This window comes from Macaca nemestrina, chromosome 2, assembly GCF_043159975.1.
Source record: "Macaca nemestrina isolate mMacNem1 chromosome 2, mMacNem.hap1, whole genome shotgun sequence".
In the NCBI taxonomy this organism is placed as follows: Eukaryota; Metazoa; Chordata; class Mammalia; order Primates; family Cercopithecidae; genus Macaca; species Macaca nemestrina.
The window spans coordinates 91,729,513-91,744,407 of record NC_092126.1 but is presented as its reverse complement, the minus strand read 5'-3'; the positions used below and the strand labels follow the sequence as shown (position 1 = coordinate 91,744,407).

At 38.3% G+C, this 14,895-nt stretch overlaps 1 protein-coding gene and 1 long non-coding RNA gene across 7 annotated transcripts in view; one reads left to right on the top strand and one right to left on the bottom strand.

The window, feature by feature from the left end:
• LOC139361923 (uncharacterized) overlaps window positions 1-14,895 on the top strand; it is a 145,594-nt gene that overhangs the window by 46,372 nt on the left and 84,327 nt on the right. The window lies entirely within an intron of this gene.
• LOC105489979 (potassium calcium-activated channel subfamily M regulatory beta subunit 2) overlaps window positions 12,366-14,895 on the bottom strand; it is a 415,168-nt gene continuing 412,638 nt past the window's right edge. For all 6 annotated transcript variants that reach the window (XM_011755164.3, XM_011755167.3, XM_071091282.1 and 3 more), the window contains one exon: window positions 12,366-14,107. In XM_011755164.3, coding sequence (XP_011753466.2) covers window positions 13,823-14,107 — 285 coding nt within the window. In that variant the 3' untranslated portion in view covers window positions 12,366-13,822. The remainder of the gene's footprint in view (window positions 14,108-14,895) is intronic.

Genomic DNA, 14,895 nt, shown 5'->3' with positions numbered 1-14,895 from the left:
CCACTCCCATTTCTACCCCTTAATTCCTGGACTTTTGAATTCTGGCTATCAGAGAAACAGCACCACATATTGGATGCAGATTCAGAGCATAATCAACTTTCTGGAGAACATTGCCCCAGCCCTGCAAGGCTTTGCCAACCAACTGGTGTGGTAACTGAGTCTTCAGAAGGCCATTCCACCGCTCTGTCAAACCAGCTGGTCAGAATGGTGGGGAACATGATAGGACTAGTGAATTCCGTGAGCCCGGGGCCATTGCTGCACTACATTTGCTGTAAAGTGAGTTCTTAACCAGAAGCAATGCTGGAGAGTAGAATACTAGGGATAAGACATTCTGTAAGTCAAAAGACGGCATTTTCAGCAGAATTATTTTGTGCAGTAAAGGCAAATTCCTATCCAGGGTAAGTTTCTATTCCAGTAAGAACAAATTTCTGCCCCTAATGATGATGGAAGTGGTCCAGGGTAATCAACCTGCAACCAAATTGATCACCCTATGAATGGTGTCATGTCAGAGACTCAGTGTTGTTCTCTGATGCTGGCAGATTGGGCATTCATTGGTGGCTGTAGCTTGGAATTTATATTACTGAACCTACGCATAAATTTAATCTCTGCCTCAATGACCACATTTTTATGAGCCCATTGGGTGATGGGGAATGGCTAGGGAAAGAGGCTGAGTGGCATCCACAATCTTCCTATGTACTTGAAGCCAGAATTACATACTGGCTTCTCCCTTGCTTCTTTTACTTAATAAATCTCTTGCAAATATTCTGTATCAGTGCATGAAGAGTTTTGAGAAAACACATCTTTTCAAGATATTTTTTATTCTTTTGTATGATGTGACCAGACTGAATTTATGGTCATGTGATTTAAGTGAAAGTCAACAAAGGGGCACGTCTGGACTTGAACTGGTGGTATTTGCTGATGTGCTGAGCTGACCCCATGGAATTAGAAATACTCAGTACCTGAGAAGGAAACCTGTGCCATCAGGATGCCAGGAAAGTTCCTGAAGCTTCAGAGTCCAGTCCAGTTTTGGTCATGACTGTATAACACATAGTAGCTCATGAGCACTGACCCAAACCAATGACTATCCTTGGCTGTCCTTGTCTTTTCCCAACTTCTCTTTAACTCAGCGATGTCTATTCCTTTCATTTGTTAGTCTGTGTATCCTCTCTCATCTTCTCATAGTCAGGGACCTTGATATAATCATTGTTGTAGTCTAAGTGCCTAGCATAATGCCTGATACACAGAGGGGCTCAATTTATATTCACATTTAAATTCATTCAACAAATATTAACTGAGCCCTTACTATTAATGCATGTTGAGTGAATACTCCCTTTCTGTTTTCTTTGGCGCTTTTTCTGGCTATAACTCTTTCCTGCGTTCTTGTTTTCTTTGGCACAAAATAAAAACAAGTATTATTGAAAGACAACTTAGTTCAACTCAGTTCTACAAACACTTAGTGAGTGTCTACTTTGTGCTAGGCATAGAATTTGACAAAGCTTTCTCTCGGAACACTATCTAGTAGAAAAGAAAGACACCTACAAATATGATCAAAAGTAAGGTGGGAAGTGCCAGGATAGGAACATGCATTTGGAGCTAGGAGAGTATTTTCCTGCCAGCAGATGTTTAATGTGACAGACTAGGTCACAGTAAGAGATTAATACTAACAGCAACAACTAAAATTTATGTAGTGATTACTAAGTTCTTGGCACTGTCATTAGTACTTTACATATATTAGCTCATGTAATCCTCACGATAACTCTAAAAGGTAGGTACTAGTGTTATGACAGCTTTTGGAGTGGGAGAACTGAGACATAGAGAGGTTTACGAATATGGCAGAGGCCCATATTCCAATCCCCCACCTCCATCCACTAGTTTCACCCTCAACCAGTGGCTGACAGGAACTGGTGTATTAGTAACTGAGGAACGTTGCCTCTCAGGTGGCTAACTCTTAGGTGGGATAGCTCTGGGGCAAAAGTTCTTTGCTATTGCACAGTTTCCCTGCGGGATAAAATGTCAGCCGTCATAGAGGTAGCTGGCATGATAATGTTCCAAAGTTTTTTCCCTTTCTCATTTCCCTATTCCCCTGCTGGTATTTTCCAAGCTTCTCAAATCAACTGCTAGCCCTTGAATCCTTGTCTCAGTCTGCTTCTGGGTGAATCCAAAGTTGTGCGTGAATCCAAACCAAAAGAAGTAACACACCCAGGGTAGATTTGAACCCAGCCTTTGGACCCCTGAGCGTATGCTCTCACCAATCCCTTTACCGACACTAGGGGGCAGGATAGGCAAAGAGGCTGAGAAAGTCATCTGTGTTTGAAGAAAGTTCAGTGTGACTAGAACAGAGCCGTCTGGGGAGTGGGGGTATGGGGAAGGGGTAGGGAGATGAAATCAAACATGTAACGTGGGATGAATGCATGAAGTTCGTGTAGATCTTCAAACAAAACCGCAAAGCAATGGGAAGTCACTGCATGGTTTTGCTCAGGGTTTGATATGATCAGATATATATTTACAAAAGTTCATTCTGGTGACAATGTAGAGGATGAATTGGAATAAGGGACAGTGGAGAGATTGCAGGCAGGATGAGTGGTTTGAGGCTACAGCAACTAGGAGAACAACAGTCTATATAGAAAAGAAGGGGCTGACCTGACAGGCCCTTAGGACATAGGATCAGTGCTACATGGTGCAGGGCACTTTTGTGGATGGCCTTGGACTGACTCAGTTCTCCATCTTTGTCACTTGTAGTTCTCAAGAATAACTATAGGATGTGCTGAGAATGCAACATCCTGAGATAAGGAGGGACTGGCTGGAACAGCTCAGTCTCTCTTCTAGTCTCTCCTAGAAACTGGATGTCTTTCAATGCTTCAGCCTAGCAAATCACATGACCCCAAGGTATAAAATCTAGGGTGGGCTGCTTTCTGGAGTTCCTCAGCTTTGGCGCCAGTGGGCATGTGCGATCATGACTCCATTTGCCCTGAGCCTTGGGGGGCCAGCTTACAATGAATCTTAGCCTCCTGTTGTCCCTTGCTGCCTCTTTGTAAGTAACTTATTATATGTGAGGGTTCTGTATCACTGGATTCAGACAATTTGATAACCAGCGCACAGTGAAGCTGCTTTGCACGTGGTGACTGGGTGTGGTTAGGTGCCTACTTGAAGGAAATTGAGATATGTAGGGTGAATCTGAGGATTTGGGTGGAGGGTAGTGACTTTAACTGTGGTGGGAATATGTTGGGGTCAGGGATTGGGGTGTGTGAGAGAGTGTGTGTTTAGAAAAAGGACTATTTCAGTTGGACATACTAAGTTGTAAGTGCCTGAAGGCTATCCAAGTAGAGATGTCCAGAGGCAGATGAAAATAGAGCTCTGAGATTTAGGGAGAAGGCAACAACTGGATGTACAAATTTGGGGATGTCACTTGATATTTGAAGGTATTAAAGCCCTGGGCATGAATGGAGTTCCTTGAAAACTCCAAAAGGCAAAAAACCTGCTGTGGACAGTCCATATTTTCAAGCACATTATCTCATTCAATTTTCATAATAATCATCTAAGATGAGGGTGAAAGACATTATTTTCATCATCATCTTGTAAGGGAGAAAGCTGAGACATGAGAGAGGTTAGGAAACTTACTTCCTTAGCTGGAGATGGGAAAGAGCTGAGACAAAGACTGGATCCACTGGCTCCAAGTCCAATGCCCTCCCCATCCCACCACACTGGTGACATCTCAAAATATATTTGCATGCCTGTGTTGAGTGATTTAGGTATTCTCTAGGAAAGTTTCTTTTTAAGACAAGGTGTTGTATTTTTCATATATATATATCTGTATTGTATTGTAGAAACCTGGCATATGCCATAACATGATGTGTAATGTTCTTTTCTGTAATTTATACTTATTTACTGATAACTGGACATACCCTTAAGTCAATGATTGCACCTGGGCATAGATGACACTGAATCCCACTTTTCAGGGGAGTGCTTTCTTTGCAGGTGAATTCCCAGAGGCTCAGCTAATACTGGGGCATTTTGCTTGGTCCATTTGTTTCTACATCACCTGTCACCATGGTTGTCTCCTTTTTCATTATTTTTGACCATGTGCCAAACATCCACCCTTACTCTATAGGATTAAGTTTTAGGCTGTAATAATTGACGTTTATTCAGTGGACATCCTGAATGCCTACAGCAAATCTTTCTGAGGTTTTTCTTGTCCACCTTTTATGACATGAGGAAAGCACTCTCCAAATAGTACCATAAGTCATGTCAGGAAAGGACCCTGACACGGAGTCACCTAGGAACTCAACCAGTTTTGGCCAGGATGTTGGGAAACCTGCTTCCCTCTGTTATTTGCCCAGGAAATGACACTGACATTTGAAAAAATGTTACAGAAGAGGCCTTGTTATGTGACAAATTGTGACATTTAAACACTTACATGACTTGTGACATATTTTATTTATTTGAAGAAAAAATCCTGACAATGTCAAATACATATAAGTGAGTCAGGCCCTCGTTCCGTCCCTGGGCAGTCAATGCCAGAACCCAGCTGAACAGACTAACGGAGCAGCTCGAACCCACAGAGAGCAGAAAGGGGCTTGTAATGTTCTGCTGTGGCTGGCAATTCGCTTTCCCAACTCTTGAAGCTTATGTTAAGCTGGTGGGAAAAATGGTCCCAGATTGTGGTATGACACTTCTGGTGTGTTTTTAGCTTCTTGCTATTTTATTTAATTTCCAGTCAATTATACTGATGTCCGAACCTATGACTGATTTCCTTTTAGGCAGAAAAACATCACTATCTTGATCCTTTTCTCTGAACATCAGAGTTTTCTTATTCTATATTTTAATTATGATAGTAATCAATCATGACTTATTTATAAGAAGGGACAGTTTCTGAAACCTCTATCCCCTACCTTCACCCTTTTCAAAGTGTGTAGAACAGAGCAGCTGCAACTCATTCAGGATGTAGATGTGTCCTGCCTAGCGAAAACCATGAATAAGTCATTTCTTCCAGAGTGTGTGTGTATGTGTGTGTGTGTGTGTGTGTGTGTGTTTTATGTAGACTTCTGAAACACTATGGCCCTTTTCCCACCACATCAGACTTTCTGAGTAATCAAATTATTTTTGTGAGAGCAGAAAGTGTTTCATCATATGCAGAAAATGTTGGTCATCTATAGTCCTTCTTTCTTTTTAGGAGAGTAAAGATGTTTCCAGTATAATAACATTTAGCCATATATCAGGTAATTTTCTTCTTACTTTTTTCAGTTTGTTAGAAATTGGAGAGAGAAAGTAAAGGATAAATAATATTTTCACTTTCTGAATTGATAGCTCATGTTTATGCCCTTAATCTGAAGTTAAAATAAATGCTGGATAATCCTTGCATAAAAGTGTGAACATACTTAGAGTGTGTGTTTAACCAGAGCCCAGTTCTTGACTCTTTTCTGGGGAAAAAACAGAGGAACTTGGGTTCAATCTCTGGCACTCTTGCATATAGCCTTGTTGTTAACAACCCTGGCTCAAATGTATATATTCATTCTCTATTGCTCATCTGCATCTCTCCCTGTACCTCTTGTTTTCTTTTTGGGTGACTCTGAATTTTCTAAACTCAGACACGTCCTTGCTTAGCCTCATGCCTCTATGTTAATAGTTTCTGGGATTTCAGACATGCCAGATGAGATCCAATACTGGGACCAAATCCCTTCTTTCACCACTTGGGGCAGTGGGTGGGAATCCTCCTCAGAGGTTGCTCCCTGAAAGGAACTGGGAGCAAGTGATAAAAACCCACATTAGTCTCTTGATGACTCATCCCCATGCCTCTGATCTGGATGCTGTTAAATCTTCCTGAAACTGACCTTAGTTGTGAGATTCTATTTGGCAGAGCTAAGGCTGGGGCAGTCGTAGGAAAAACTATAGGAGAGATGAAACTTTTCTTAAGAATCTTTTATTGTTGTGAAACATGCTGTGTGCATCTTTCTACTTGATCTCCAAACTCTTAGTGCACTTTCTTAAAAAAATAATAATTATATATCCCCACCCAAATCTCACCTTGAATTGTTATAATCCACACGTGTCAAGAGTGGGGCCAGGTGGAGATAATTGAATCGTGGGGGTGGTTTTCCTCATACTGTTCTCGAGGTAGTAAGTCTCACGAGATCTGATGTTTTTGTAAATGAGAGTTCTCCTGTACAAACTCTCTTGCCTGTCGCTATGTAAGATGGCCCTTTGCTCTTCCTTCATTTTCTGCCGTGATTGTGGGGCCTCCCTAGCCATTTGGAACTGAGTCAATTAAATCTCTTTCCTTCATAAATTACCCAGCCTTGAGTATGCCTTTATTAGCAGCGTGAGAACAGACGAATACAGCAGGATATATAATTATTATTATTTTTAAGAGTGTACACAAAGAGTTTGGAGGCACTGCAACACGGTGTTTGTGAAACATAGAAGATAGGCAACTAGCCTGGGACACAGGAGGTTAGGAATCACCTCTTGGTGCAAATGAGGTTCGAGCTAAACCTTAAAGGATGAGTATGATTTAGCCAAGTGGAGAGAAGGGAGATCAGAGAAGGCTGAAGCAGAGGAAACAGTAAGTGCAAAAGCCCAGAGGTGTGAAAAATTTGGAACATTGGGAATGGCCTTTGACTGGAATGGCTGAGGTATAAGGTGACAGTGGGAAACAGACTTGAAGGGCCAGTTCCCTGCACAATCCAAGTCATCTGCAGCAGCAAAACGTTAGTAGTTTTTCTTAGGAGTGTAAGTCTTCCTTAATAAAGGCTGGTCTGCAGTCCCTTGTTGAATGAGAAATCTCCTCCTTTTAGCTTGCTTTGATTCTTGCAAACGCAAGAGTTTGGGCTGGGTTTGACTTACTGCTTCCCATAAAACAGAAATGAAAATGGCAAGAATGACCACATGAAGATAGCTTTTAATTTTCCAGTGGCTGCTTTTCGGGGATCTTGGACTACAGTGATATCAGAGGTAAATTAAATTGCTGGCTTTCCCTGGTCTTCCAGAGTTCCTTTGTTCCAGTTCTCCCTGGGATTTTTGCAAATCAAGTTTGCTGGTTAACGCCAGGAGTTTCTGAGCTACTCAACTATTAAAAGACTTCCTTCTTAAGAGAGGAGACAGTTGTGTATTTTCACGTTGGATAATTTGGACATGTGGCTTCTCAGACATACCAAGTGAAAGCTTCTAAACAGTTTTGGATGTTTGCCAGGTGAACTTGAGGATTGTTAGTATTCAAAGGGTTATGTATTCAGCCAGATAGTGTGACATCTTCAAATAAATCGAGAATTGGAAAAGGGAAAGCCTCTGTTAGTGTTAGCACAAAACGAATCGGTAACAAGGGGCCCCGACTGGCCAGCCTAGATCTGGCTCCTGGAATTTCTGTTGGCATATACCTGAGCTGTATTTAGAGCATTCACTTTTTCTAGGAATGCCGAGACTTCACAGCTGATTATGACTTTCTGGAGATGGACCTAAATGTAGAATTGGCACCAAATTCTGCATCTGTCACAACTGTTGGAAAGGAAGGGACCTATTTTACATCAGTCACCAGTCTGAACTCCCTGTTTTCTTCTCAGTATTGCTAGATGTTAGCTACAGCAGCTGAATGCTTTTGGTTAGAGACAGACACTGTCAATTGTTCTGAAATGATACTTCTGTCATGCTCCAGAAGGCACAGGGAGGTCCTATTTTATTTGCTCACCATGAGAAGGAACTAAGTGTCAGGGTTTGCAGCTGCCTGGTGGAAACTGTTAGAATTTCAATGCAGCAAGTAAAAAGGTTGAAATGTGATGATTGTCCAACTAGAAGAGGCTGATAGGTTTGGGCAGACCTCACATGAGGTTATCATATGGATGATGAGGTGCTGAAATAACCAGTGTTGCAAATAGTAGGTGGGGTTCCAGCTGGTGAGCAATGCTTTCTGTTGGTTTATCTGGGATAAGAAATATCACTAGATGGTCCAAGGAGGACTCACTTTCTTAAATGTTATGATGTGGGAAAAAAACTAAGAGGTAGGGAGAAAGATAATTCATTCCTTCATCTTCTTTGTGCTCCTTAAAGTTGATTTACTCCAAAATAAGCAGGTAACAGGGCAATTGCTAGACCAAATAGGTATTACTCAACCCAAGGGACAACAGCCTTAAGAAAAATGCAGAGAAATTCCTTAGCATCTGGTGAATAGCAATGGTTGCTTAAATTAGAGTTTTAAAGTTCTGAATCTTTCCTAATATATTATCACTCCTTTCCTTTCTCTTAAACTAGTTTTCATTTCCTATAAACTCTTATTATTATATCAGTTGCCCCCCACTATCTTTTTCTAAGGGAACTTCTTGTCTTCTGCTAAAATAAAAATATTCCTGCATCTTTCACTTAGTGAAAATCAGAAATGCTTTTTCCCCATTTACATTGTATGAGATTACTGAGTGACTCATGCATGGAAAAATTGCAAAGTAAATTTTGAGCACTGGTTCTTTTGTTCTTTTACGCTTTCAGTAATACTTGCTTTCCTTCTCATACATGTGGGACCTTCAACCAAAATCTGGCAGAAGATTTTAGGACAAGAATCTGGTGTAAGTTTTTTTTTTTTTTTCCCCCCACATTTCCTGTAGTGGACATCTGTTGTTCTTACTTGCCCAGCATCCCTTCTTCTGTTCTTTACATACACCAGTTGACCTTTGAGGAATTATCTGACTTCCACTTAGTGTGGCAGCTAATCACATGCCCTACCTCCATCATTAGAGAAGTGGGCATGTAATGCCATGCGATAAGTCTGGCCCAAAAGACTTTACTATCCTCTGAGCCATACTGGTGGGCCCAGTAGTGGACAAGAGATACAAAGGGATCTGGCTTTTGCCAGGACTGATATTAATACTGGGGTTTTCTCCTTCTGTAACTATAGAAATAGGGATTTTGTGAACATGTAGTTGCTGGAGATTATCTTTGCTGGTATGTGATTAAAGGTGTGATCAAAAGAAGGAAAAACACTGAGGCGGAGAGAGCGAGAGAGTGAGAGGATTTTATGAAGGTAAGTTTTGTCTGCTACCTAAACAAATTTTTAGTAATGCTATATACTAGTTGGTGAAGTTGTGTAGAGGGTATAGAGGACTTTGAAGCTTTCTCTGTGGTCTCTTCATATACTTTGTTGGTAACAAGTTATACTACAACTTGCAAGGGCTTGGGGCTTAAATTTGTTTTAAGGTTAAAAAAACAGTTCTGGAAACCCTAAGTGATTATATTGTTTGAGAGAATGACTTCTTTTTCCACCTAAATGAGACACTTATCACAAAGTCACAACTGGAATTCACAGACTGACATTTTCTTCCAATACTTTGGCACTGCAGTGCAGAATTCATAGTACCTTAGCCGAGACAAAACCACGGCAATTGTAGTAATATTTGGTTAGGAGCATAGCTGAGCTCTCAAGTAATATGAATCTGGTTGTTACCAAATTGAATTAGAACATATTGTAGAGTTTCAGCAGTGTTACTTTTCAGAAGGCCAAATCATACTTAAGAGATGGTGCAGGATTAAAACTAATGTAGACATCAGAAGGAGTTAGCTAGTTCATCAGTTTAACTCATACATGAATATTTAGGTTCTAATGGGTACATTCTTAACTTTTAAAATAGATGCCCTTTGTACTACCTTCATAAATTCCCTTTATGTCACAATTCTGTCTGAATGGGTTACTTTTCTTGGTCTTATGTTTGAGACAAATGGAAATTGCTCTTCCCCATCCCCTCCTTCATTTCAATAAAATAACGCTAATAAAATAAGTCAGTGCAGGAGTATTGATTTTATTGTGTGGATTTGGTTGGTAGATATTACAGGGAGACAGATTTCAACTTGTTAGGAGGAAAACATTTTAGCATTAAGTGGTGACCTATCCCATCACTGGCAGGATTCAGGTAGTAACCATTTATATTGCTAGATGATTCCTGCTTAAAATCTTGTGGAAGGAATTTATTGATGTGTGTTTTGGGCAAAATGACATTTTAGAGCTATTCTAGCTCCAAGAGACTATATACTACTAGTGGATATACTAATACCGCTTGTACCTTTATTATTAATTATAATTACTATTATTACTAGTATGTCTATTATATGCTGTATACAATGCTTGATATTGACATACATAAGCCATTTAAGCCCCATATCAATACTTTGTAAATATTATCCCCACCCATGCGGATTAGATACCTAATTGTTCTCTATTTTTTTTCATGTGTATTTGTTGAGCCTTCTAGTAGATTACAAAGGTATTCTTAAAATATAAGGCAGTGTTGTATACTTTGTATTATTTCTTACAGTTATTTCAAATATGAAAAGGTGGGACAGATTTAACATAGAAGTTATTTCTTCAGTTCTGCTGTGCTTATCGTGCTGGCAAACTTTTCGGGGGAGTCCTGAAACTCTTTCTTGAGTTTACTTTCCTACATGATCCACACATCGAAGTGGTTATTGTAGAACTGTGACTGTTCTTACTAAATTATTTTACAAGGGAGAGAGAAAAGAGCAGAAGTTAAGAAGAGAAGGAACAGTGTCCACCCTTTAATCATACCTTCTTCCTTATACGGACAATGAGAACCACCTTACTTACTTAAACATTGTTCATTTCAGTGTGTTGGTGGAGGAGAGAGGAAATTTAACTATGCTTGTATTATAACAAACCTTTGCTTTAAAATTATTGTTTTAACTCACTTGAGTGAATTACTCATATTGTTTTTGCTATCCTGCTGGCCTCACTTTTAATGCCAGTGGAATGATTACAGTGTTGTTTCACCCACAGAAATGTGGTAAGAAATTTATGGCTTGACATCCTGAAAATAATATTTGCTTTATAAATGCCATGCATTCACAGCATGGTCAGCATGGTCATTCACAGCAATGGGAAAGGGTAGCCTGCTGGAACTCTAAATGTCACGTGGTCTACAGAAGAGGTATTTTATGATTGCCTACACTGTCATTACCATCAGCTAGTGTTTTGCCAGTAGCTTTCTACAGAATCATGTATTTTATTATAGCTATTTCCAAGCAATCATTGGTACATTTACCATTTCTGGATTTTAATACAATTGCAACTCAGAGACTCTGAAATCAATAAAGTTTTAGATGGGATGTGCCAATTGGATAATGAAAGTGATTTGAAAGTGTAAACGTTTATACCATTTAGGGAAGTCATTCTTGATGAATAATATGGAGATCAGAGCTCTGCTTCTAGCAGACGGAAATACAGCTTTAGGACTTAAAAATGAAAGACTTACTAGCAATATCAATAGAAAAGCTGTTTTTTAATCCATAGATTAATATATACAGATTCTGTTTGAGGATCAGACCTGTGCTCCAAAGGTTAGCAAATGGTATTCATTCCTCCTTCCACATACCTAGGATGGAATGTTTGTGTTAAAAGGTACCTTGATGATCAGCTGACCTCATCTCCTAATTTTACAGTCAAAGGAGTCAAAAGACTAATTGAGAACTTTAAAGTCATCTGGTCACCATATCTCCAGTGAAGTCTTTGACTTCCAGTTCAATGCTTTTTCTTCACTCCTATAATTTTTTCAAAGCCTCAGATTCCCCCAGTGTTATCTAAAAGATGCCAAAGTCATGGAAATGGTCACCATAGCAGGGAAGTTACAGACTATTTTCTTACATCTTCACCATCTTAGTATGTGTATAGCCTTGGGGAAATTCTTTAACATCTCTTAGCTTCAACATTCTCATCTGTAGGATGAGATAATAATAATACCTCCTCCAATAGAGTTGTTAAATGATTGAATTAGTTAACATGTGCAAAGCATTTAAAACATCATTAGTCCCAGATCTTTCTCTTTTAATAATGAGCATTAATTGTGTATATATCTAAATTTCTTGAAGGGGCTGTTGCTGTATTGGGATTCTAGAAGGCACCAGTTAATCTTTTTGGTGTCATTATTTAAAAATTTGTACATTGTTATCTTAAACATTATTTGGGAATTTTTAATAAAAATTCAGAGTTAAGTAAAAATAAAATAACCCATCTGATAATTTCACTCACATATATTTCACCCTTGGATCACTTGAAGGGAAGCCTAAAAAACATTAAAGACTGCACATTTTCAGCTCTATAGTCTCAAGTAATTCTTTAGTATCTTCAGAATTATATGTTTTAAAGTAGAGTAGAAATAAAAGAATTTTTCATCCTATTTTTCAAATGGTCACAACATTATGTGTATGTGTTTGGGTGTTAAAAAAAAGAAACTTTCTTTGTCATCACTCAAAATATTTTTAAAGGTAGTGAAATACAAATTTTTGGACTAACATGGGCTGGTCAGCTCAGAATGCAAGAAGTATTCAAATCTTGCAATTTAATAGATTTTTTAAAAGAAAATTTAATTACACATTTGAAGTCCTGATTACATCCTAAGGATTTATTTGCTTATGAAAAGTCAAACTATGAATTACAATATTGCAGAATAATTTTCCACTTCATCAGATTAGTTTTACCATTCATTCCACAAATGATTTGTAAAATTTTGCAATACCTAAAATACTTTGATACTACATTACAAAAAGGTACTTAAATATAGATGAGAAAGATAGATGTTTGTCTTCTTCTTTTGATATTGATATTAAATGAAAGATGGAATGCTTTTTATTTAAAATCAATCCCTCATATTTTCCCCCAAACACAATAAGTAAATAGTAATGTGAACAAAGGCTTTCTTTAAGTCTGTTATTCAGTTCAAATATGTGTTAGAAAAAAGATCTATTCTGTGTATAAAATATAACAACAAAAAAGGGAGTTGTAAATAGAAAAATAAAACATGTAGAAGAGACTAGTATTCTGTGCACATAGCTTTAAAATTCCAATAGGGAACACTTGTCAGAAGGAGATACTACACATTCATTAAATTAAACACGAATTCCCAAAGAGCAATATTCCAACACATTAATTTGCTACAACAGATTTACCCATTGAAACCAGTCCACCAATTTTTACCAGCAAGTAGCATCTTAATTTTACCATCTAACAGGTAAATTGAAATGAAATAAAGATTTCCACAAACTATCAGTAACACAGGCTCTTCTGGATTGTAATGGAGCACCTACCAACATTCAGTCAACTCACAGGTAATGATACTCCTTGTAGGTAACATCTCTTCACACAGTAGAAGGGTCTTAAATGGAAAAGGGGTCTGTTCATTTTCTACATAAATCACAGGAAGATATTATAGAATTGGCTAATGAAAACAGCTTGTATTTTGGAAATCAGTTTTAAAAATCTGAAGTTATGAATAAAAAGTGATGAAGAAAAGTAGCTGGCTGGGTTTCCCCTCTTCTTTACAGTGATATGGTAAAAAATACAAGGAAAGTACCTAACTTCCTTTAATTAGGAAGTCTGGTCCTTTCTCTTGCTATAGGGCTCAGTTTAGAATAAGAAAAGAAAAATATTTTTGGCTGTAGCTTTAGTAAACAATGAGTGATGAAAAATATTGTCTTCCAGAGATCTGACGACTCAGAACACAGACTTTTTCACATTGATGTGTCACCTACATTCCTCCACAAAGCTTGGCAAATGAATAACTGAGCCCTATTTTGGCAGAATGAGAGAAGAAAGTACTAGTTCCAGTACAGAAATGAGATTATGAAAACCACCAACCAACACAAAACAGTTATTTATTCTCTTGAATAATAAAGACATTATGTTTGCATATAGAACAGCTTTTGCATTATTGCTCTACATATAAGAATATATTAGGGAACTCATAACAGACTGCACATTACAAACTTAAGGTTCTTTGGTGAAGAATGGAAGAAAACAGTATTTGAGCTTTAAAAGAAATTATTTTATCCACTTTTGCATTTATCTATTGATCCGTTGGATCCTCTCACAGAGTAGGGAGAGGTACTGTGTGAGTTTCACCATGGCAACAATTGCCACACCTCCAGCCATCATACAGGTTGGCCAGAAGAGTGAATGGAACAGCACGTTGGAACTGTAGAGTTTGGTTAGGATAACGCTCTTCTGGTTTCCTTCTGGGTCAGAATAGCAGGAAAAGTGTTGATACTTCCTGAAGTTTTCCATGACAACATTCACCAGGGACATGGATTCTTCAAAATTTTTTCCACACTTAGGTATATAGGAGCACTGTGGAGAATAAGATAAACTGTTACTAGAAGATATTCTGTGTGTTTCAGACTCTAGGCGGGGTTGGAGTATTGTGTTCAAATTAGTGATCTGTGAAACAACCATGGTGATTATTCTTTTCATATTCAAACTGGTGCCTTGGGAAACCCTAATAAATAACACATTGATTAAAACAATGTTTTAAGGTATCTGACCAAGATGTCCCTTGATTGCTCACCCATATACTATTTATTGATTGAAATAAAATGATAGATATGTTAATTAGCTTGATTTAATCATTCCATGTTGCGTACATAAAATAAATTAAATGATTCCCAGGATTCTTTTTGCCATAGCTAGGTATGATCGGTTTTAATTATTTTCTATTGAACATACTTCTTTTGGAATCAGAATGTCAACTCTGCCATCATTTTATCTGTCCACATCTGTCCACATAACATAAAAGTTCTCTCGGGGAAAGTAGTTTACTCTTATCGTTTTTTCTTGGTTTCATTTTATTTGGTTACCTTGCAACTGTCATAAAAAAAAACAGCCACACTTCTGTTGAATTACGAAAAAGAAATCTGTAATGTGTAGGAATATTGAATAGTTAAAAAGCTGAGATGAGTGGGTCAGACCCATTTAGCATGCCAAAGTAGCTTTTCCTATAAGCCAAGGAAAAATAAAACAGCTTTTCCTATAAGCCAAGGAAGAATAAAACAGTTCTTTAATCACCACTCACCTGAGAACTTATGCTACCTTCCTTTTGATCTTTTCACCTCTCTTTTCTTTGGCTACCTCTTTTACAT